This window comes from Polypterus senegalus, chromosome 1 (assembly GCF_016835505.1).
Source record: "Polypterus senegalus isolate Bchr_013 chromosome 1, ASM1683550v1, whole genome shotgun sequence".
In the NCBI taxonomy this organism is placed as follows: domain Eukaryota; kingdom Metazoa; phylum Chordata; class Cladistia; order Polypteriformes; family Polypteridae; genus Polypterus; species Polypterus senegalus.
The window spans coordinates 168,565,359-168,591,771 of NC_053154.1; the positions used below are offsets into that span (position 1 = coordinate 168,565,359).

Consider the following 26,413-nt stretch of genomic DNA (forward strand, 5'->3'; position numbering starts at 1 on the left):
CAAAACAAAAAAAAAAAACCCTAAAGTAATGTTGTACAGCCATTCAGCCTTTAACCATGGTGGTTGGCTGTGTTTATTTTCCACTACTGGTGGGTACCACGTGCTCGAAGCACGAAGTGAGTGGCAACAAGTTTAAAGCACACAGATTGGGTGAGGAGTGAAATTTCTGATGATGGATTACCCATGATGCAATATGACTGCAGTATTAGTGTAAATTCAGTTACCTTATGGGTATGCTGCAGTCACTCTCATTCAGCAATGGATAATCACAGGATTATATCTGCTTTTTGTAGAGACCTCATGGGCCAAGTTACTAAAAAGCAAAATCACAAACACATCAGTGGAAATGGACAGTTACAATCATGAAGCACAAGTTAACAAAATGCTAAGTGAGTGTTGTCTCAGTGTAAGTTAAAAGTGCATTTGCCAAGCAACTGAGAGAAAGATATCAAAACTATCCTTTATCTGGTCAAACTCCAAATGCAAAAGAGACAAAATATGAAAGGTATTTATCTTGTCAAAATGCAGTGTACTAGTACTGTAAATGTACTGCCACTGTGAAGCAATTGCATAGTGGGCCTATTTAGGATAACTTGAAGTGTTGGAAATGTGGCCTTAATACTTAAAACAGTATTCAAAATGTGTCATTAAGTAATTGAATGATATATCATTGTTAATAGGTTTATGTTCTTTTTAATGTTATATATTTATTAACAGAAATGTTACTCAGCATTAGTTTTGTTATCTTCATTTTTAGACATAGCTGCAAGACACAAGATATTGCGTTTTTTTTTTTTGCTGCATATAATTGAACATTTTTGCTTGTTTAAGTAACAAATTGGTCGAGAACCAAAACTAGCACAATTTGAAAAATGAGTTTAATGTGAATTCATAAAATATATACTTTGTACCAATGAATGTTCATTTTATAATCTCATGACACAGTTAAGTAAAAATGTACAGTATCAGGTTCCTATTCAGAGTGTGTTATTGGGTTTAAAGTACATTAAGTGCTTGTATTTCCCTGTACAGTGGAACCTCGGTTCACGACCATAATTCGTTCCGATTTGGTCGTGACCTGAAGTAATTTCCCCCATAGGATTGTATGTAAATACAATTAATCCATTCCAGACCGTACGAACTGTATGTAAATATATTTTTTTTTTAGATTTTTAAGCACAAATATAATAATACCATAAAAGGCACAGCGTAATAGTAAACTAAATGTAAAAACGTTGAATAACACTGAGAAAACCTTGAACAACACTGAAAACTAACACTGCAAGAGTTCGCGCTATGGCGCTTACGAACCGCTCGCTAAAAACACTTTTTTTAATGAGTTTTAAGCACAGGGGAAAAAATGAACATTTGAAAAATCCGTAATTTAATAAACCACCAAGAAAAGTAACATTGCAACAATGCACGCTACGAACCGATCGCTGTAAACAGAAGTAAAGTGGAGGTTAAAATCCAATAGAAAAAAGTCTTCATTAAATACGAGGTTAAAACAATGCTTGGATCTGTCTCTTTATAAACAAGCCTGGTGCATTCTTTAACTTCCTTCTTGGCCTTATGCATCCAGCCTTCTCTCTCTCTCTCTCTCTCTCTCTCTCTCTCGCACGCACGCGTGTGTGTGTCTCTCTCTCTGCACAGCAAATGCATAGGGAGAGACTGAACACGTGCGGAAATCATTGGCACGCACAAACCGAAAGGGAAACTGGCTTTTTCGTATACCGAGTCTGTGGTCGTGAACAGATGCAAAAGTTTGGCGAACTTTTTGGTCGTTAACTGATTTGTACATGTTCCGAGACGTTTGTGAACCGAGGTTCCACTGTACTTCCTTTATTACGCCTGATCTGGCTCTGTATCATTTGAAACCATACTATGATACAGTTGGTTTTATTTATTTTTACCTCCAACTGGCTCATACCTGATATTTCTTGCTTTGTGGGTTAGGTCTTACAGTTGCTGCTGTTTCTGCACTGATGCCACTTACTCTGGTGTGCAACCAGTGAACTGATGTTTAGAGAGAGATTCCTTTTAATCATATTGTAGGAGATGCCATGTTCTGGATATCATTACATTTAAAAGGAGAAGAATAATGTTATGGTATTTGGGTCCAAAAGGTGTTCAGATTTATTGCATCCTTTCCAGAAGAAAAATAACTACAGGATAACAAAATAATTTATAATAGAGAAGCCAAATTGAAAACATTGCTACTTACAAGATTGTTCAGGCAATGTGCAGGCCCTGGTCACAAACAGTTACATCCCTCAGTTGACTTGTGAGTTTGTGGGGAATCCTCAGGAGTTGCCAGTATACAATTAGGTCCATAAATATTTGGACAGAGACAACTTTTTTCTAATTTTGGTTCTGTACACTACCACAATGAGTTTTAAATGAAACAACTCAGATGCAGTTAAAGTGCAGACTTTCAGCTTTAATTCAGTGGGTTGAACAAAAAGATTGCATAAAAATGCGAGGCAGCTAAAGCTTTTTTTTTAACACTTAACACAATCACTTCATTTCAGAGGCTTAAAAGTAATTGGACGATTGACTCAAAGGCTATTTCATGGGCAGGTGTGGGCAAGTCCGTCGTTATGTCATTATCAATTAAGCAGATTAAAAGGCCTGGAGTTGATTTGCGGTGTGTTGCTTGCATGTGGAAGATTTTGCTGTGAACAGACAACATGCGATCAAAGGAGCTCTCCATGCAGGTGCAAGAAGCCATCCTTAATCTGCGAAAACAGAAAAAACCCATCCGAGAAATTGCTACAATATTACGAGTGGCAAAATCTACAGTTTGGTACATCCTGAGAAAGAAAGCAAGCACTGGTGACCTCGGCAACACGGGGGGCCTCATGTATAAATGGTGCGTATGAATAGAAATGTTGCGTAAGAACATTTACACGTTCAAATCGCAATGTATAAAACGGTAACTCATACCTTGTCGTATGCAAGTTCTCCACTCGGTTTTGCAGATGGGTGGCACCCAGCGTCAAAGTAGTGCTACTGTTCCTGTGTGGTTATCCTTTCCTTTCCTGACGCGGCTTTATAAATACACTGAAATTAATCGCATATTGTTTATTAGTGTAATGCATCTGATTGTAATTAATCTGTAACAATATAATGGTCCAAGGAATAGCCATAGTATTCCAAATACCATACCTGCTTTAGCGTTGTTACTCTCATTGCACCTTCTTTATGTTCTTCTTCTTTCAGCTGCTCCCATTAGGAGTTGCCATAGCGTATCATCTTTTTCCATATTTCTCTCACTGCACCACTCGGAGTATTTATATAACTGTATCTGAATGTGAATTGCAGCAGCTTATCAGAAACAGAATTATCGGTATACAGCTTCAAGGACACGCTGTCTCAGCCACGGCAAAAGTTTCAAAGCCTTTCCTGTACGGACCTCGCGTTTCAGAAACAGTTTCATCCCAAGAACTATAAACGCACTCAATCAATTGCTCCTTGTAGAACTATCTGTACTTATAAGAACTACCTCATTGTAAACTTGCAGTTATAATATTGCACAACCTGAGCCACTTTATAAAGCGCGTGTTTACATATGATGACAATATCATTTTTAAGATGAAATGCAGCAAAAATATGTTTATTATACAGATAAAACTTTAACTTCATTTAAATAATCTATATTCTTCACTGGGACTGGCGTGAAGGATAGAATAATTAAACATGTACTACGAAGATATTTCAATGTTCCTTAAACGTTTTGAAGAATTGGCGTTCTAAGCTTACAGATGGCTTAACGTCTATTACAGAGCTGATTGTGTGGCGATCGCTTACTTGGAGAAAGAAAAGCAAGGACTGCAGGGGCGGCGACGGCAATATATATCTATACTAATAAAAGGCAAAGCCCTCACTGACTGACTCACTGACTCATCACTAATTCTCCAACTTCCCATGTAGGTAGAAGGCTGAAATTTGGCAGGCTCATTCCTTTCAGCTTACTTCTAAAAGTTAGGCAGGTCTCATTTCGAAATTCTACGCGTAACAGTCATAACTGGAACCTTCTTTTGTACATATATACGGCCATAGCCTGCAGCTCGGTCGCCGTGTGAGGAGGAGTTGCGTCCCGCATCATCACGCCTCCCACGTAATTGAGTGCCTGCCCATATAAGACCGTCCGTCGGCAGCAATCCAATAGACACACTGCCGTTAAATATGCACGGGTGAAGGACTGTGCTTATGCAAACGAAGATGAGATGGTCATGGATGGACTAGTGTTTGGCACAAACTCAACGAAAGTGCGAGAGAAACTTTTAAGTGCTGGGTCTTCGCTAACATTAAATAAAGCCGTGGACATCGCAAGATCACACGAGATACCACAAGCACAGCTGAGAACCTTCGATGCATGTACTCCGAGCGGCTCACGTGAACTGACTGTGAACGCAGTACGTAGAAAACAAGGAAGAGCTCCATAGAGCGCTGAACAAAAAATGCATTACACAATTGAGAAGACAGGAAAAGAATATGAAGCAAGTGACGCATAGTCACAAGTTTAAATTAAGTTTATAGACACACTGTCATGTCTACGACGAATAGGATGTTCGCGAGATACAAGTTTAATGAGAAGACGCAGGGTATAAACGAGACTTTGGATCACTTTGTAACATAGTTAAAATTGCTGTAACGGAGTTAAACTTGCTGGTGAAGGACTGTGCTTATTCAAACAAATAGGAAAGCAAGGTGTAAAGCTTAACTTTAAAGTAAGTTCATAGACAAGCTGCTGCTGGCGTTTGTCATGCCTAAGACGAATACGATATTCGCGAGATACAAGTTTACTGAGAGGACGCAGGGTATAAACAAGACTTTTGATCACTTTGTAACTGTGTTAAAATTCTTGGTGAAGGACTGTGCTTATGCAAACGAAGATGAGATGGTCAGAGATAGAATACTGTTTGGCACAAACTCAGCAAAAGTGCGACAGAAACTTTTAAGTGCCTGGTCTGAGCTAACATTAAATAATTGCTGGTGAAGGACTGTGCTTATGCAAACAAATAGAAACCAAATGTTACGTTATTTTTAAAATGTTTCCTTTTCTTTTTCATAACTTCTTTAACACACTTCTTCACCACTGTGAAGCGCGGGTATTTTGCTAGTTGAATATAAAACAGAAGAAGAAAATAATGACACAGCTAAAAACGCAGCAGCAAATTTCAACAAAAGTTAAACGCTTGTGTCATGAGCACGAGGCGGCTATGCAGTGTCCGCAATGGACGTGGCCATCCACTGTGCATAAGATACCATATTGACATTGGCGGGTGAAGGGGCCACCACAAGCCTAGAGCCGCCCATGAGTACTGCTGCAATAAATAATTTCACCGTTTCACCGAATTTCACTGCGCTGTGAATCCCATGTTTAATGACATGCTTTAACTCTTATCGTCATGAAAATGATATCATGTATACATCTCAGTATTTTAGTTATTCAGAGAGCTGTAATATCACGAATGTAATGGATTCTGTGTCCAGTCAGAGGAAGAGAGCCAGTTTAAGAAGCAAGTAGTGATTCACACACATAGAGCACATAGAAGATCACATACAAAACAAAGCATTTAACGTGCTACTTTAATTACGATGTGATTTGAGAAACCGGTTAATTAAATGATTTTAAGATGAATTTTATGATGTTCTACTGTAATAACAATATAAACTACATGATTAAAGTGGAACTTTCGAGATTGAAGGTGACATTTTGTATTTTTCCCCACTGTGTGCCTTTTTTTCTCTGTATCCTAATAAGCTTTCATATGACACTCAGAAGGTGGGCTAAGACTTGCCTTTTCACGGCGACTTTGATATCTGACAACTTCTTTTTTATTTCCAGCACTGTGCGACTTTGTGAACTTGAGCTTTCAAGTTTCTCCAACACGCTATGTTACTTGATCAACTTCCTTTTGTTGATTATACCACGGTTTAAATCAACAAATAGTATGCTTTTCTTTTGCCTCCACTTGGTTTTCACTGAAATTCTTATATTTTCCCCCATGCTTTTCCCATTGTCTTTTCATATAAGGCTGAGCTTAAGGGCGATTTATATTGATTTGCATATTCAAAGAGGTGTAATTCTGGAAGGAATTGGGGCGGGACAGCACATGCATGCACTAGCGTTACTTTTCACGCTGACCTGGATTTATGTAGCAGAAGAACACGGAAGTTGGAGTATGCAGAGATTCCTGCATCTGGATTTTTCTATGCATAAGAACATTTCGGCTTTTGTGCTTTTGTCATGTTATAGTGCAAACTCTATGCACGGCGTTATGCATGAGGCCCCTGGACATCCACGGAAGACAACAGTGGTGGATGATCACAGAATCATTTCCATGGTGAAGAGAAACCCCTTCACAACAGCCAACCAAGTGAACAACACTCTCCAGGGGGTAAGCGTATCGATATCCAAGTCTACCATAAAGAGAAGACTGCATGAAAGTAAATACAGAGGGTGCATTACAAGGTGCAAGCCACTCATAAGCCTCAAGAATAGAAAGGCTAGATTGGACTTTGCTAAAGAACATCTAAAAAAGCCAGCACAGTTATGGAAAAACATTCTTTGGACAGATGAAACCAAGATCAACCTCCACCAGAATGATGGCAAGAAAAAAGTATGGAGAAGGCGTGGAACAGCTCATTATCCAAAGCATACCACATCATCTGTAAAACACAGTGAAGGCAGTGTGATGGCTTGGGCGTGCATGGCTGCCATTGGCACTGGGACACTAGTGTTTATTGATGATGTGACACAGGACAGAAGCAGCCGAATGAATTCTGAGGTGTTCAGAGACATACTGTCTGCTCAAATCCAGCTAAATGCAGTCAAATTGATTGGGCGGCGTTTCATGATACAGATGGACAATGACCCAAAAAATACAGCCAAAGCAACCCAGGAGTTTATTAAAGCAAAGAAGTGGAAAATTCTTGAATGGCCAAGTCAGTCACCTGATCTTAACCCAACTGAGCATGCATTTCACTTGTTGAAGACTAAACTTCGGACAGAAAGGCCCACAAACAAACAGCAACTGAAAGCCGCTGCAGTAAAGGCCTGGCAGAGCATTAAAAAGGAGGAAACCCAGCATCTGGTGATGTCCATGAGTTCAAGACTTCTTTGACCAACCTTGTTTAAGCACAACATACATTGTTGAAACTTCTACCAGCTTAGCCTTTCACTGTAGCCCTTAGGCTAGATCAGACTTGTTTTCTGTCCTTGAATATGTGCAGCTTGCATGGAGCGGTCTCTATTTTTTAGTTTATGCTGGTTCTCATCTGCTGCTCCCTGAGTAGAAATGCACATACACTGGAGTGTAACAGGTTTTTATTAGGATTTATTAATGGTTCACAAGATCTTTAGCACTCTGAAGATGCATGTGGTGAGTATAATAGGCTAGTTTTTCAAAATACATGCTGTATTGTAATGCTTAAATGTTTGTATGAACTTCTTGCCTTAGCAATCAATTGCAATATGGTGGTGAAATATTGTTCTGCATGGCAGACAGCACTGTAAATGTTTTGCTCATTGTTATTGTTGTTTCCTGGCTATTATGGGTAAGTAGCTTTGCAGGCATTATTCCGGATAGCTTAGGTGAAACAGGAACTCGTATGCCCCAAACTTGTTGTTTAGTCAGGAAGTAATTTGAGAAAGGCCATCCGTGTTTGGGGGTGAACTGCCTTCCTATATGGTATTGTGCACCTGATTGCAGTGAGGTAGATGAGTCTCAAAGTTCAGTTGCAGCACATATGGAATCTCTCAGGGTTTTCAGAACTTGGATTTATGCTCCGACTGTTTCCTTTGTCTTTGTTTCTACAAGCTACCAACTTTCAGTGTGTTCTTTCTTTCCAGTTTAACTTTACTTAAAGCAACCAGTCTCTACAAGGCAGTGGTGGTTGATTACCCTTTACTAATTGCATATAATGGGAGAAGGACAGTTTGCTTATTTATTCTAACTTGTATGTTGACAATATGCTGTAGGCACACAACCTTTCCCGTGTATGTTCACTACAGAGGTAGATGGCTTAATATTTCCTAGGTCTCTTTTGAACTTAAAACAAATTGCCGCACCAGTATCTAGAGCCACTTTTAATGGAATCCCATCCATTTCAGTTCTTACTCTGATACACAAATGTTCTTTTATGTGTGACATCTTCTGCAATGTAAGCTCAGTACATGGGATCATCACTGGTCCCCAACCAAGCACCACCTGTATTATAAATCCATTGGGTCTTGACAGTTCATTTCAATTGTGCTTGGGACTTTGGGTGAGTTTCTGTGTTTCTACGGGTGCTTTTGGATATTTCAGATTTTTTTTTTTTTTTTTTACCTTCTGCCCTGTTTTGACCTCACTTTGGAGTTGTGATTTATTGGGAAGGTATTTGCTTTGGATTGCCTTGTGGAGCTTCACTGCTTGACAGAACATTTGTGTGGAAATAAAATCTTTTTATTTTTATAAAATTGTGTTTGTTCTTGTTACTAGCTGAAGGTTTTCCCCTCTAGTAGGCATTTTTGGAAGTGTTTTTTCGGGACTTGACATGCTTTGGGACTCCTGTCACAACACTCACCAAGGCCTTTTTGACTTTGCAAAGAGACCCAATGTGTCCCTTCTTGCTTAGGTATAAATCATCATGATTTGCTTTTCCTCAGCATCTCTAGCTGTTTGTGGTTTTACTTTATGGCAGTGTTGTGCTGAGTTGCTGTCTGCATTGGGGCTTCTATGTTCATCACTCTCTGTAACGTGATTGTCTACATTCAATTAGGCACAGAGGATGCAAAAGCAGGTCCAACTTTATTGTGTCACTCACTGACCAGAAATACAGGCTGACTGACAGACATAAATCTAACTACAGCAGCTCAATTGGACGCATTATGCCTCGCAGCCAGAGCATTTCAAAGTTGAATGTGTCTGATACATATCACTGGAACATAATATTTCTTTAAAATGTTAGAAGCATGCACATTTTCAGAAAGCTCTTGGATGATTTCTACAGGATTGACAATATTTTTGCAATGACACTGCACAAAGTAGTCATTACTGTGAAAATACACATTACGGATTATCTGAGTGGGCTTTCATCGTATCCTTAATCCAGGAGAAAAAGTTTGAGATGCGTGTGTATGCACCATATTTTCCTTTAGCGGCGCATTCTTCTCCCCAGCTGATTATTCCTGTTAAATACCAAGTATTTTTATAGTTGACAGCAAAAGGCCCACCACTGTCTCCTTGACAAGCATCCTTAGTTTCTTCAAGGTAGCCGGCGCAGAACATGTTGTCTGTGATAACCTGGGTGGTGGTAGCTACACATGCCTGCTGGTCCACAACAGGAAGGTTCACTCTACGTAGAAAGCGAGAGGAGGTTCCTTTGAACCGTGTGGCTCCCCAGCCACTTACCTGTCCCATGGTACCTTCCTGCAACAGCAGTTGAGCTAGATTGGCATTGGGTAGGCAGATGGGGTAGGCGTAAGCATTGAATTTTACTGGTTCATCCAGCAAGATCAAGGCAATGTCACTGTCATAGGTGGCGGGATGGTAATGAGGATGACTCACCACCTTCTTCACTTGGATCATCTGCTCATCCACCTCTCGCATGAATTTGTCAAAATTTCCTTGAATAAACAAAAAAAAAAGCATTATGTGAGTTCAGGGATGCATGCAGACTGAAAGCCAAAGCCAAATTCTTGATGGACTAGGAAAATGAATGAATTAAGAAATAAAAATAAAATTACAATTTTTTGTTTATTTAGTTTTTAATCTAAAGCAGCACTTTTAATTTTAAAATATCCATAATGAATCAGCATGGTTTTAAGACACATGAGGATGAGAGCTAAATGGCACATGCTAAAAGTCTCATACTGTAGCATAGCATGCTGTAGTGAGTTCGAGAAAAGGAAAGGATAGAGTGACAAGGCAAATGAATTCTCAGAGCTGGCCATTTCAAAAACTTGACTGTTAGTGAGAATGGGATATTTAACACAATGACAGCAGAGTTAGAATTCTAGATAATAAAGGTATGGCAGAGCATATCTTTTTAATATAGCAAAGGATGCTTAAGTTTAGGTTTATAGGGATCTGAGGCTATCCCATTGGATGCAGGGACTTGTAAGTGAAACCCTTTGTAAACTGCAACCTAAATCTCTTAAATTCTGGTCAGTTCTAAATGGTTTCTGGACTAATGGGTTCTGATTGTGCACTTTATTTTCAAACACTATCTTTGTGTGCTACTTAAAATGGGATAGCGTTAAAAACCACAAGCTTGAAACATCACAAGTAGCACTGAGCTCTATCTTTTTGCAATATAATCATTTACTTAATGTAGCAGGACAGATTTGAGATGCATATGTTTCGGAACAGAGAAAGCATGCGCTAAAACATTTTTAGTCTGAACTAAGTGGGCTGTTTTTCAAGATTAATATTCCTATCAAACCAAGATTAACTTCATTATACTAAAAACACAAGTTAAGCCATTACCATGCATAAACTGTGCTGATTCTAGAGTCCTACAGTATATTGCAGAAGTGTTATCTAATTCCAAAGAATTACCCAAGTTAGGGGACGTGGATCACCGTCTGCATGCTGCCTCGTGGCAGTTACTGGATGTACGTTTAACTAAACCACCGTCGGCTTTTAGGTTCGGCATTAGCCAAATACCTCTCTACAAATTACATTCGAAGTAAAACTTTCCCTAACGTTTCTACTAATTGTCCTTCCAAAATATTTTATACTGAAGAAAATTGCCTAGCCTTAAAAATGTAAAAAACTACCAACAAAAATAAGCACACTATGCACTACCACCTAACTACAGTAAATCCATTCATTAAAATGAAAGATTAAATTAAAAAATGACTAGTAAACAAATAAAGCAACTGAATGTGTCATACCATATGCATAACATTAAATAAATTAAAGTTGAAAATGGAACAGAACTACAAGTGATTAATCATTCACAGTTAAATATTGGCTTCTCTCTGAGAAGTAGTTGAGGTGTTATTTTGGAAAGAGCTGTCACTTCCTCTTGCAAGCTGTGCTGGCAGCAGGCAAGTTGATTTAATGAAAAGGAATTTTTTCCACGCTGCCCTTCACTACAATGCATATACTATGGTGCATGGCCGGGACACCCCTTCTGTATATGGTCCGGGAGAACAGACATGGGCTGTACAATATCTCCCCCAGGTTGCTGGATGGTAACCTACCTGGGTTGCAGTGGTGCCTCAGACTACCGCAGGGGTTCACTGGGGTTAGAGTTGGTTACAGCCCTGTTGGGATCCGAGGGTGCCGCCAAGGAGTGCTACAACAGCTGCTGAGCCCTCTTGGGCAGGTTTTCTGCCACACCTGGAAGTGCTGCCGGAAGCAGGTCAACGAGCACCTGGAGCACTTCCGGGGGTGTTATAAAAGGAGCCAGCAGTTGTTACTCTGGGAGCCAAAGTTGGGAGGAGGGAGACAAAGCTGCTGGGAGGAGTGGAGGAAAGAAGATCTGATTTGTGTTTATTTGTACTTTTGGGTTGTGCTTGTGGGGACTGTGTTGTGTCTGTGGGTATAAGGAAGACATGGCCCACAGAAGAAGAAAATAAAAGTTTATTTGTTTTATTAAGTGTGCCTCCGGTGTCAGTCTGTGTCTGGTCCGGCACCGATAGAGCGCCTTTGTCACAAAACGTATACAATGCATTAGCATTGCTGAGACACGATGAAGCATGAATAATGCTCACCAAGCAGTCTACAGTAAACTGGATAGAGAATGTATGAAGTGACTGACTGATACTGAGGTAGCGGACATACTTACTTACCTAAAACATTAAACTCTCACATTAATTGATACGGAGGGACAGGACATACTTACCTACCTAACTACCGAGTACAACTCTCACACACACATATGAATGAGTCATTGTGTATGTTTCTTGTTTTAAAAGTCAACATGGATACTAAAAAACACATATTTAAATATTATGATATTATTGAATTTTTAATGCTAGAGAGGAATAGAGTATTCTTTTGTAGATTCAGTGAGTACTAGAGCCAATCTACTTCAAAATCACTCTCAAAAGATGAGTTGTAGAGTTCTGTCATGGTTGGATGTCTCAAAGTTGAACAGAGGCCTGACTAGCCTTCGACATCAATGACAAAATGTTGCCACCTTTGAGTGGATCATAACGGATGTGACAGTACCTAAGATAGCTATTTAGATTATCCATCCATTATCCAACCTGCTATATCCTAACTACAGGGTCACGGGGGTCTGCTGGAGCCAGTCCCAGCCAACACAGGGTGCAAGGCAGGAAACAAGCCCTGGGAAAGGCGCCATCCCACTATTTAGATTATTACAGGTTAATTAAATCTGTTCTTCTTGCTCAGTTAAACCATAAGCGAGGGCGTCACATTTTGGAAGCCGAGAATGTTGACTCCTGGAATGAAGTTTCACCACATCCAATTATCCCATTGGAATCTTGAGCTAATGAATTAGGAGTGGGAGAAATTTAAGAAGAGTCTGATAACTAGGAATGAAAACTGGATAGACGACTATGACTACAAGTCCAAATGACAGTCAAAACAGTTATTTCTCCAATAACAAAGAAATTTAAGATTCAAGCCAGTAGCAGAAGGATCTTCTGCACAAATTTATTGATGGTGAAGTTGTTGTTGCTCAGAGGGCCTCAGAAGCCTTACTTAGCCAGTCAATATTATACTGATTTGCATTGATGTTTTACAGCAGTCTGTCTGTACAAAATGGAGAGGAAAGGTGTTAACCATTGCCCACCTCCTTTGTGAAAATGCCACATTCAGATTCTACAGGCTGCTCTGCATCACACCACACCAACAGAGATCTACACATATGACCACCTGTTCCTTAATCCAAAGGACTACCTCTGTGGGATCCACTGTGCTAATGATGAAGATCACCTACAGAAGAATGGTTTGGAAGCTGGGCTTTCACTCTGATTTTGGGTTTGTTTTAGCAAATTACTTTTGAGTAGTTTTGGCCTACCTGGGCCAGCTTTGAGGAAGCCATAAAGTCATGAGGAAAACGTAAATTGTTTGCTGTTACCTACTGTGATGTATACAGGTAATGATTCCTCCGCACAATGGGCAGCAGTGAGAACCCAACGGTCATTAATTAGGCTCCCGCCACAATAGCCAAAGTCATTTTTCCAGTGTAGGAAAACCTTGAGATGAGAGAAGAAGTGAGAAGTTTAGTTAGCCCTAATGGAAATTCAAGTCAAGTCAAGTTGGGAAGCATGCACTGATACAGTGCGCTGCAACACCCACTACATGACAAAACAACTCAGGATCCCGTTTGGAAACCCCTCAGGTAGACACACAGTCCAGTCCCGCACTCAATGATCCTCTATCTGCCGCAGCCAGGAGTTACGTGGGCGACCCCTTGGAAAATGGAAATTGGTGGATTTTTAATTGATTGCTTACCATAATATTTTGAGTTGCTGCTAAATTGTTAATATTCAGTCTGTAACTACGTGTTATCATTCAAAAATGAAAACTGCCATGACATTCCTTGCACGGTGAAGATTGGAACTGATGATGGAGGTTGGTTGCAGTAGTAGGAATGATACAAATCTTTGTATGTATAAAGAGTAGTGCATCACATGAGTTAATTTTTAATTGTTACTTTGATTTAAAAATTTTTTCTTATTATGCTTGATGACGCCATGACTTCATTTTGTTTTCCGGATAACCACCACTTTCTGCTCATTTTTTATTGCTGCAGCCATATTTGTTTTTGTTACTATGCCAGTCATGTGACATATTAGGTCATCACAGTCCACCAATAAAAGATGGTGCTCTTCTTATCTTAGCATCTTTTCTTTGTAACTCCTTTAAAAAAAAAATCTTTCCAGCTCTCTGTTTTTTTTATTAGGGTTACGGGAAGTTAAAAAGTGCTTACGAGGAAACATTAGTGTTAGGACTTTTTGTCCCTTGTTCTTAATTTGTTGTACTCTTTACCTATAATGTTTTGTTGTTTGGTTTGTCTTACCCCCTTTTGTGCTTTCCTCTCCTGGGGCTTCATATATAAAACCTTGCTTAGATTCCATGCTAAACGTTTTCTTAGAATTGAAAGGCAAAAACGTCATGCGGAAAATCAGATTTTTAAAAACCTATGCGCTCCATGTGCCACTCCAAAGTTCCTTTATAATTCTCAAATCAACTTAGAACTATTTACTTGTGCACATGCTTTTTGCCACTTGCTGTCACCACCCGTCAGAAACCATATACTGTATGGCTTAAAAATGTCTTTTTTGAATATTCATGATCTAATTACTATATACACTTGCCCATATTCCTGAGTGACTCCATTGCTACAAAACCACGGAAGAACAAAGGTAAAATAAAGGCACAAAACTTGTGGGTAAATGTAAACTTGAGGTTATAATTGACTGAAGTGGAGAATTCAAAAACTTTCTTTTTGCTTGTCTCTCAGGAGGAGTAACAAATAAAAGAAAAAAAAAACAAGAGTTGGAACAATATGCCATCATGCAGTGCCCAGACTGCTGCCAGTGTGCAGAACTGAATATTAAGAATGCTCTTAGTAAGCTTATAAAAAATAAAATAATTTTACCAAGCAAATGTCAATGTTGCAATACTTGTCTCTTTACACTCGGCATACACACTATGCGACTCTTCAATTCCACCCAGGGGTTAAACGTTAACATTATACAAAGTTATTGTCTATTATACCTTTATTGTTATCACTCTTTAATTTAATATTGTTTTTTATCAGTATGCTGCTGCTGGAGTATGTGAATTTCCCCTTGTGATTAATAAAGTATCTATCTATCTATCTATCTATCTATCTATCTATCTATCTATCTATCTATCTATCTATCTATCTACAACATCCTAGCATCTTTGAATTGTGATTGCATTGGTGGGTCATTCATGCACTCATCACGGTCTGTCTCATGTGGAGTAGGCAGTCAATGTTTCCGTGCCATGCTGTGCAGTACAGCTCAAGCCATCACAATGTGGCAAATCTTTGTGGGGCTGTACAGCAGTGTGCCATCTGACAAGTCGAAACACTTCCATCTACCTTTTTAACAAACTAGTGATCCTTTCTATCACCCGTAAAGCGTGGGAGTTCCTTTCATTATATCTCCTCTCTTGTAGTATACCCGCTATCACCTGAAAGGAAGATTATACATGTTGGCTGTAATGTACTAAACTTATTTGCAATCCTGTCAGTCAGGCTTACTTACCGAAAAGCCTGACCCTGAAGTCTGCTTTCCACACTACTATTTGATAAAATAAAGGAATTGCGGGTTGGCCACACAACAACTTTAGTTCAGCACATCTGAGCATCACATATTAGTTGTACATTAATTGAATGTAAATGCTTTTGTTTCTTTCTCTAATGGTACCTACATTGTAATATGTTTGCAGATAATTACATCAATTACATTAGGAAAATTTCAGTTTCATATTGGCTTTCTCATCCTGACGCTAATGATATTGCATGTATCTGGATAGCATCTTAACTAAACCATCCCATACAGTATACTGCAGATGGCCTGAAATGGCTCAGGGATGACTACAAGAAAAATAAAAAATCACCCGCTGCCAAATAACCTAAGGATGTTAAAATCTGTGTGATGGTAATATATGCTCCAATTCAGCACACAATTTCAAGAGGACAGTTCTAGAAGTCTAAATTGCCATATAAGTCAGTCATTTCATGAGCCAAAAAATCATCACAATCCCAGAAAACTTACTTTCCTCCAAAAGAGCTAACCCTGAAATTGTCAGTTATGTCCAACAACACAAAGCATTCCCATTTCATTAACAAAATAGATAGGCTACACACTAAATTGGCATTAAACACATGTATTAGGTTTTACTACCAACACTGAAGACAGCTGTATTGAGAGAACATATCAGTTAACTGTGATATAATTAATTCAGGGACACCGGGAAATGACTGATGCATCACTGAAATGTGCAATGAAACGAGATTGCCTGTTCACATAATTGTTCTGCCACCTATGTTGCAAAAATATCATCACAAAAAAAATCTGCATAGGACTTATGGATGGTCAAAACCTGTTATAACTATAAGCCAACTTCTACGGTAACTTTGTATTTTATAAATCACAACTTTTCATTAGAAATGGCTTATGCACTTTACTGAGCATAAGTACATTTTATACTTGAGGCCCCTGGTCTTCACTATTTCTCTGGGCATACTCTGATTCACCACATGGGAGTTGGCCCAGACAGGTAGCTAACGTCTAAGCTGAATTCACTTGCTGAAAACACCGCTTGCCTGTTGATGGACAAGCAAATCAAATCCGCTGTTCTTGGAATAGACATCGGTTCACTATCATCATAAATTGGAATACACAGTGAATGCAATACTTACTTGCCACGGACACATTCCTCTGTGACATAGCATGCCGCCAACAATCCGGGAGTCACCCTCTTCCTCTGGTAATGTGTGGTTTGTGGCATTCCCAGATGCAAGAGTCTCATTGAATTCTAGAAGGTTATATCCCACTGTGTGGTTCAAGAAGTACTCGTCCAAAAGTGAACGGGTCCTAGAAAAGTCCATCTGCTTCCACCCACATGGAAATTGGGCTGGGAAAAAGAAAGTCCGAATTAGGAGCATACAGTACCGTGATGAAACACCTTCTCCTTTGAATGTGCTGGGAATAGCAGCATTGTGGTTACTATTGCTGCATATGCAGTTGGTGGTAAGAGGTTGCTATTTTGAAATGATACCTATATTACATGTAGATTTGAAATCTAAATTACTAAATAAATGAAGAAACTAATCATTAAAATATGATATATAGATGCACATTTGGCAACAGCAAACTTTTTACTACAGTAAAACCTTGGATTGTGAATAACTTGGTCTGCGAGTGTTTTGCAAGGCAAGCAACATTTTTCAATAAATTTTATCTTGATAAACGAGCAAAAGTCTTGCAATACAAGTAGTACATATACGCTTTGTCTGCTGAGTGTCGTGTGATCACACCTGAACCGATAGTGGTTCTCTTGCTCTTGCTGTGGGATTGTGCATGCTTAACTCGTATAGTCAATATCCATATACTGTTTACTAAAGCATTGTGACCACGTGTGTGTGTGTGTGTGTAAAGCATTTTTCTATTTTGTGTGCGAGCGATGAATCTGTTTAATGACAATGCAATGTCACATTTCTGCAAAATCCTCAAAAGGAGGCACAAACAACTGTTCCCTGTTAAAGTCGCAAAAAAAAGAAAAAGATTCCAGCGAGCCACCAGATAGCAGTGATTCTATTAATTATAGTGAAAGTCATCCTACACAATAACTCTCCTCCTCCTCTCACACCAGCCACGATTCTTTTCAAAGGTAAAGTGCAGGTTAATTTGTTCATGTATTTTTTCTTTATATTTTGCATTAATCCATTTTATATAAATATTTTTGGGTTGTGGAATGAATCATCTGAATTTCCATTATTGCTTATGGGGAAATTCGCTGTGATATGCGAGTGCTTTGGATTACAAGCACATTTCCGGAACAAATTATTCTTGCAGACCACTGACTTTAAATTCAATGTGTTGGAGCTTCAGTACATTATTTGTTTTAGAAAATAAAAATAAGATAAAATATGATAGTTTCCTGGTTCAAGGTGTGCATGAACATGACTAGTGTTATTCATAGCTGGCCTGTATTTAGCAGTTAAAAAATCACACAGTGTATATCAACATTGCTGATGTTCTGTACAGCTAGCTATGCATTTTCTTGCATTTAGATGTTAAATGAATTAGATGGTGTGTAAATTTGGCTTGGTTTCTTCATAGCTACCCTTGGAAATTGGTGGATTTTTAATTGATTGCTTACCATAATATTTTGAGTTGCTGCTAAATTGTTGTTAATATTCAGTCTGTAACTACGTGTTATCATTCAAAAATGAAAACTGCCATGACATTCCTTGCACGGTGAAGATTGGAACTGATGATGGAGGTTGGTTGCAGTAGTAGGAATGATACAAATCTTTGTATGTATAAAGAGTAGTGCATCACATGAGTTCATTTTTAATTGTTACTTTGATTTAAATTTTTTTTCTTATTATGCTTGATGACGCCATGACTTCACTTCATTTACCCTTACCTGCTCCTCCATTTTAGTGGTAAACAGAGTAGGTGGTTGACAGAACTTGAATTAATTTCTTTATAGCTAATCTTGTGTCTGTCATGACCTTTTGGCCCAAAAAAAAGAAAATCTGTGCTTAGTCGCTAAAATTTTGTTGGTAACAGGAAGACGAGCAAAGACTACAGGCCCTGATGTCATAGTCAATTGTGGGTCTCCTCCTGGGATTTTTCTTTTTAATTCCTTCATATTGTTTTTCTCTGTTTGTTCTATGCTGTCCTGTCTTCATTTCTTTATTTGCTGTGTTATTGTTAATTCTCTTTTTTGTTATTTTAATTAAGTATTATGAAAACTAGTAAAACTCTAATGATATGAATATATCCCCTCCACCATTTGAGCATGCAATGTGATAATGAGCTTAAATATGTGAAACAATCTAAGATCATCAGGGCAATAATTCAGAATGAAAAATAAAATAATGCATGAAATGCACTCAGCCAGTTGCAGAACCTGCTAGAATCTAGCTGCATTAAGATCTTAACCACAACAGTTGATGTCTTTGAATTTCACTGCTCTTCTATTTTACTTTTAAACCCAGAAGGTGGTGTGTGTGAATTTTGAGGGTGCGATGAATACTATTTTTATTTCCTAATTATTTGTCACCATCTTTGAATACCATTAAATTCTTTCTCAATTTTATCATTGTGATGATGAAGAAAACATCTGGCCACCATTTTGTCGCTGTTTGCACAACCATTTTTTGTTCATTTTATCACGGACATGGCCGTATTGTATTCAGCAACAGTTTCAGTTGCTGATGTCATTACTCTTCCTTTATTTGGGATGGTGGCTATGCAGGGGCACCACTAGAGATTTTGGGCCCCATGGCAGGATATCTAATTGGGCTTTCTACCCAGACTTGTATGACACCAAGAGTGTGTATATAATGTGTCTGTAGCATTAACAAATCTACATTTTGAAAAAGTAAACTAAATATGTAGTCAATTTTGTTTATTTAAACATTATAAAAGTAGATTTTGGTGTCTCCCAACTCAGCACTCCAAGATAGGTGTTATTTGGCCTTGGTGATTTGTTAGATTAGAACTATTTATTTCATCTTAGCAGCAGCTCTCCCTCTACAATTTCTAAATCACTAAGGACCTCATTTGCAGTCCCTGTTACTGAAGGGAGGTTATCGACTTACTAACATCTGAAAAAGTCTGCCATTTTACAGTATGTACATTTAAATTCCCCTTTACTATTCCTGATGCACCTCCCCTCCTTCTTGACTGTGCTTCTACTATTAAAATACAGAAAGATTTTTTTTTTAGTCGTATTTCACCTTATCTGCAATATTTCTCTCTCACTGCCTTTTAGCTTCTCTAATATCCTCTTTAATGGTTGCTGTCATGGTCTTATGTGCCTTACGGTTGTCATTGGAGTTATAAGTCTATGCTTTACAGAACTGTTTTTTTTTTCCTTTGCAGCTTCTTTTTTATCTCTTTATTTACCCACAGCAGAGTTTTTTTTTTAATTTATTTCTTACTGATTCCAGTTTTTGGAATAACCTGTCCTGCATTGTATGTATAGTATTTTTAAACCTTTTCCCTGACTGTCTCAACACCTAAAAACTTATCCCAGTTTATATCCTTTAGACTGCCACATCTGTCCAAACATTTCCCTACTACAGTTAAACTTAACAGTTTTACTCTTTGCATGAGATCTCCAGGTCTCTAAACAAATCCAAATCATATTATATGATATCATCTACAGTTAAATTCTACTCCAAATTTTCATTTTTATACTGTATTGAGGATTCTTGTGTTCTGTTCTGTGTATTGCATTGTATTGTATTGACCCCCTTCTTTTTGACACCCACTGCACGCCCAACCTACCTGGAAAGGGGTCTCTCTTTGAACTGCCTTTCCCAAGGTTTCTTCCATTTTTTCCCTACAAGGAGTTTTTCCTTGTCTTCTTAGAGGGTCAAGGCTGGGGGGCTGTCAGGAGGCAGGGCCTGTTAAAACCCATTGTGGCACTTCTTGTGTGTTTGGGCTATACAAAAAATAAATTGTATTGTATTGTATTGTATCTACGTTCTGCTAAAATGCTGAGAATTGTATTATGTTATGATCACTTGATTCTTGTGATTCAATCACCTTTGCCATTTCTATCCTAGTTATTAGAACAAACAAACTCTAGGCAGGCTATCCTTTCCGTTGGTGTTTTAACATACTGAGTTAATAAACAGTCACTAATTGCTTTTGAAAGCTCCTGCTTCTGTTGTCTGCCATTTCTAAGATTAGTCCAGTTAACATTTGGGTAATTAAATTACCCCATGATTATAATATTCCCCTTAAACTTGCCTTTTTAATATTAAAAGATGCATACTCTCTGCATTGGGAGGTCTATAACACACCCCTAATTTTAGACATCCATCCCTACTAATACTTTGTAGTCAAATGCAGAAGCCTTCAATAAGATGTGGCCCATCATCCTAAACACTCTGTAGTTTAAACAATCTCCAACAAACCTGCTCATATGCCTCCCTAAGTTATTGGTGCCCCTCTGGTTCAGATGTAACCCATTATGGCAGATCAGGCCCCAAATTCTCATAAACCTATACAGTACTTTTCCATCCTACAAAAAGATCTGATCTATATGTTAAGCCTTTTAATCTTCTCAGCATTACTTCTTAGCAATTAATCTAAAATGTAAGTCTTCAGGGTATGGAAGGAAATCCAAGAATTGCCATACTGAAGGTGACCTAACTTAGAAAGCACTATGAAAAACAAACTGGATCTTTTTTATTAAACTATCATGTAAAGGCAGAAAATTGTTTTTTTCCTTCTTATGTTAGGACTAAAAGTTGATGTGAAGCAGATCATTGATATTGGTTTATTAGACCATTTTCTTCTACTATTTAATATAGAAATAATGATAGAAAACATTCATGAGAAGCATATTGTTAAAAAACGCTTCTTTGACTCATCAGCAGCTTTAAAAATGACAAACATTCTAAGCAATCAGTACGTTTATAGTGCCAACTTTAATAGCAAGGATAATGTAAATAGTAAGGTGGAACATTTTAATTCTAAAGTGAGAGCTGCTGTTGACATAGTTGCACCTGAAAAGACAGTTAAAAAATCTTCTAGCACTGTTATACCATGGAAGACCCAAAGAGTGTCTGATTTAAAGAGAACAAATGCACTGCTATTTCTCTAAGATTATAAATAACAATGCTAGTAATCCAAGTCTTATCTTCTATGATTGATCGTCTGCTAAACCCAGGTAACACAAAGGAATGCCTCCAAAATACTTCCAGCGAAACCTGTGAGGCTATTGCTGTATTTTTCAATTAAAAAATTGATGATATTAGAAATAACATACAGAGGGATGCAAAAGTTTGGGCAACCTTGTAAATAGTCATTATTTTCCTGTATAAATCGTTGGTTGTTACGATAAAAAATGTCAGTTAAATATATCATATAGGAGACACACACAGTGATATTTGAGAAGTGAAATGAAGTTTATTGGATTTACAGAAAGTGTGCAATAATTGTTCAAACAAAATCAGGTGCATAAATTTGGGCACCGTTGTCATTTTATTGATTCCAAAACTTTTAGAACTAATTATTGGAACTCAAATTGGCTTGGTAAGCTCAGTGACCCCTGACTTACATACACAAGTGAATCCTATAATGAGAAAGAGTATTTAAGGGGGTCAATTGTAAGTTTCCCTCCTCCTTTAATTTTCTCTGAAGAGTCGCAACATGGGGGTCACAAAACAACTCTCAAATGACCTGAAGACAAAGATTGTTCACCATCATGGTTTAGGGGAAGGATACAGAAAGCTGTCCCAGAGATTTAAGCTGTCTGTTTCCACAGTTAGGAACATATTGAGGAAATGGAAGACCACAGGCTCAGTTCAGGTAAGGCTCAAAGTGGCAGACCAAGAAAGATTTCGGATAGACAGAAGCGACGAATGGTGAGAACAGTCAGAGTCAACCCACAGACCAGCACCAAAGACCTACAACATCATCTTGCAGCAGATGGAGTCACTGTGCATCGTTCAACCATTCGGCGCACTTTACACAAGGAGATGCTGTATGCAGAGTGATGCAGAGGAAGCCTTTTCTCCACCCACAGCACAAACAGAGCCGCTTGAGGTATGCTCAAGCACATTTGGACAAGCCAGCTTCATTTTGGAATAAGGTGCTGTGGACTGATGAAACTAAAATTGAGTTATTTGGGCATAACAAGGGGTGTTATGCATGGAGGAAAAGAACACAGCATTCCAAGAAAAACACCTGCTACCTACAGTAAAATATGGTGGTGTTTCCATCATGCTGTGGGGCTGTGTGGCCAGTGCAGGGACTGGGAATCTTGTCAAAATTGAGGGACGCATGGATTCCACTCAGTATCAGCAGATTCTGGAGACCAATGTCCAGGAATCAGTGACAAAGTTGGAGCTGCAACAGGGCTGTATCTTTCAACAAGACAGCGACCCAAAACCCTGCTCAAAATCCACTAAGGCATTCATGCAGAGGAACAAGTACAACGTTCTGGAATGGCCATCTCAGTCCCCAGACCTGAATATAATTGAAAATCTGTGGTGTGAGTTAAAGAGAGCTGTCCATGCTCGGAACCATCAAACCTGAATGAACTAGAGATGTTTTGTAAAGAGGAATGGTCCAAAATACCTTCAACCACAATCCAGACTCTCATTGGAACCTACAGGAAGCTTTTAGAGGCTGTAATTTCTGCAAAAGGCGGATCTACTAAATATTGATTTCATTTCTTTTTGTGGTTTATGCACCTGCCTGAAATTTATGCACCTTTCACTTCTCATGTCACTGTCTCTCTATATCATATATTTAACTGACATTTTTTATCGTAACAACCAACGATTTATACAGGAAAATAATGACTATTAACAAGGTTGCCCAAACTTTTGCTTCCCACTGTAGTACATCTCCCCAACACTGCGGATCCTCCTAAGCCCCAGTACTCCATTTTAAACTAATTAAATTCTTTCACCAGGATAGATTAACCTGATTTACATAGAATAATCTCTCAACTGAAACCCTCCACCTGCGTCCTTGACCCAATACCAACAAGTTTTTTCAAGGAAGTATCAGGCGTGCTAATTGATAGTATTCTTGACATTGTAAACTCATCATTAGATATGGGGGTCTTCCCAGACTGTCTTAAGACTGCTGTAGTTAAACCCCTACTCAAGAAAAATAATCTTGACCCTTCTGCTTTTGAAAATTTAGACCCATCTCTAACCTGCCCTTCTTAAGTAAAATTCTAGAGAAGGCAGTCATTATGCAGTTAAATGACCACCTCAATAAACATGCTATTCTTGATAAATTTCAGTCGGATTTTAGAACAAATCACAGCACAGAAACTGCACTCGTTAAAGTAGTAAATGACTTGCGAGTAAATGCAGACAGAGGCCATTTATCTGTTCTCATCCTCTTAGATCTGAGTGCTGCATTTGACACCATTGATCACAATATTCTTAGAAACTGCCTTAGTCAATGGGTGGGCCTCTCTGGCAGGGTCCTAAATTAGTTTGAATCCTACCTGGCAGGTAGAAAATTCTTTGTTAGTTGTGGTAATTATAACTCAAAGAGACATGATATCCTATATGGTGTTCCACAAGGCTCTATCCTGGGTCCGCTGCTCTTCTCAATCTACATGGTTCTGTTAGGTCAGATTATCTCAGGGTACAATGTGAGCTACCACAGCTGTACTTATCAATAGCACCTAATGACACAACTCTCTCGATTTACTAACGCAATGTCTTACTTGTATTTATGAATGGATGAATAGTAATTTTCTCAAGCTAAATAAAGAGAAAACTGAAATTTTAGTGATTGGCAATAATGGATTCAATGAGGTTATCAGAAATAAACTTGATGCATTAGGATTAAAAGTCAAGACAAAATTAAAAAACTTAGGGGTAACTGTTAACTGTAACCTGAATTTTAAATCGCATATTCATCAGACCACTAGGACAGAATTTTTTCACTTAAGAAACATAGCAAAAGTTAGACCTCTTATATCATTGAAAGATGGTGAGAAATTAATTCACGCTTTTGTTTTCAGTCGAGTAGATTACTGTAACGCCTCCTCTCAGGACTACCCAAAAAAAACATAAATCGTTTGCAACAAGTGCAGAATGCAGCTGCTAGAATCCTAACTAGGAAAAGAAAATCCGAAAACATCTCTCCAGTTTTGACGTCACTACACTGATTACCTGTGTCATTCAGAATTGACTTTAAAATTCTGCTTATCTATACTAATAAAAGGCAAAGCCCTCACTAACTGACTGACTCACTGACTGACTGACTCACTCATCACTAATTCTCCAACTTCCCGTGTAGGTAGAAGGCTGAAATTTGGCAGGCTAATTCCTGGAACCTATTTTCGTCCATATACTGTAATAGACTTACAGCTTACTTACAAATGGTTGTGCTGCTTCTGGGCAGTTGGGCAGGTTTCATTTCGAAATTCTACGACCATTCCCGTACACTGCTTCTGTCGAGCGGACATTTTCAGCCCTAAAGCTAATTAAAACTTATGCCTGAAATACGGCAGTGCAGGTTCGACTTTCAGCATTAGCCGATGGCGATAGAAAGAGACTTTTGATGGAACTGAAGCGCACGGATAATCTGTATGACAGAGTGATTGAACTGTTTTGAGGAAAGAGAGGAGGATGGATTTTGTTTACAAATAATCCAAATTTTTGGTGAGTAAAATGTTGCGATTTTCCTAAGTAATATTGCAAGTTTATGAGTTATAATGGTCATAACTGGAACCTATTTTCGTCCATATACTGTAATATACTGCAGCTCGATGGCTGTGGAGATGGAGTTGTGTCTCGCATCATCACGCCTCCCACGTAATTGAGTGCCTGCCCATATAAGGTAAATATTCTGCTTCACAAAAAAACAGGGTCAAGGACTGTGCTATGGATATGTGGATATGTATATATATATATGTGTGTATATATGTTGATATGTATATATATGTAGATCTGTATATATATGTATATATATGTGTCTGTGTATATATATATATATGTATATGTATGTGTATATCTATGTTGATATGTGTATATATATGTATATATATGTAGATCTGTATATGTATATATATATAAATAAGTGTATGTGTAGATATGTGTATATGTAGATATGTATATATGTATATATGTTTATATGTGTGTGTGTCTGTGTGTGCGTGTGTGAGTGTGTGTGTGTGTATGTATATATGACAGCAACACTAATAATAGTGACAAAACAATTACATTGACAATCATGTTACGTTATTTTCAAAATGTTTCCTTTTCTTTTCATTACTTTAACACACTACTTCTCCGCTAGAAGCGCGGGTATTTTGCTAGTATATATATATATACCCCGATCTACATACTGTCAAATAAATGAACTACTCGCTGTGGTGCAACGCAAGATGCTTTGCCTCTAGCGCTGACATCGAAGGTGCCACCGCCACCACCACCTACTCAAAGCACCGTGATGCTCCAACATTGATGGACTAAAAGCCAGAAGTCTGCATGACCCTCATCATCAAGTCCTTCTGTGAGAACCCTAAATCCAAAGAGGACTGTTTCATTTATGTTAGGTAGAATGCCTAGAGGGGACTGGACGGTCTCATGGCCTGGAATCCCTGCAGATTTTATTTTTTCTCCAGCCATCTGGAGTTTTTTTTGTTTTTTCTGTCCTCCCTGGCCATCGGACCTTACTCTTATTCTATATTAATTAATGTTGACTTATTTTCTTACTGTGTATTTTATTTTTCTAATCTTCATTATGTAAAGCACTTTGAGCTACAGTTTCTGTATGAAAATGTGCTATATAAATAAATTTTGTTGTTGTTGTTATGTTTAATTTGCAGCTAAGTGATGTGGCTACTAATTGATCAGCCTTTGTATTTTTACAATGCCTTTAACAACCCGGGAGTGCCTCAATACACATTACAGATGACAAGACAGAAAAGATGAGCAGCCCATACTTGTTGCTTTTTACCTTCTCTATTGCAGCTCTTGCCATCTTCATCCAACTTGTAGCCATCGGCACAACTGCAGTACACTCCTACAGATCGGAGCCAGTTGGTGCAGTATTGCTGGCAGCCACCATTCTTAAAAGAACATTCAAATATTTCTGAAATGGCGAGAAAACAATCATGAGACAATGAGAAGTGGTTGGCCCATGATGCTCTACCCTTTGTTTTTGCTTCCTGCTGTGCTATGATGAAGCCTGTCAATATTATTATCTGCAGTCAGAATGCAAGGT

The 26,413-nt window shown here is 38.4% G+C and overlaps 1 protein-coding gene across 1 annotated transcript in view; it reads right to left on the reverse strand.

Annotated features, from left to right (window-relative positions):
* Positions 1 to 8,782: 8,782 nt before the first annotated feature.
* The window catches only part of LOC120535044 (coagulation factor IX), a 34,623-nt gene continuing 16,992 nt past the window's right edge, over positions 8,783 to 26,413 (reverse strand). The window contains exons 6-9 of the mRNA XM_039762561.1: positions 26,147 to 26,281; positions 16,378 to 16,592; positions 13,054 to 13,171; positions 8,783 to 9,619 (exon numbers count right to left, since the gene is read on the reverse strand). Of these exons, the coding sequence (XP_039618495.1) occupies positions 9,063 to 9,619; positions 13,054 to 13,171; positions 16,378 to 16,592; positions 26,147 to 26,281 (1,025 nt within the window). The 3' untranslated portion in view covers positions 8,783 to 9,062. The remainder of the gene's footprint in view (positions 9,620 to 13,053; positions 13,172 to 16,377; positions 16,593 to 26,146; positions 26,282 to 26,413) is intronic.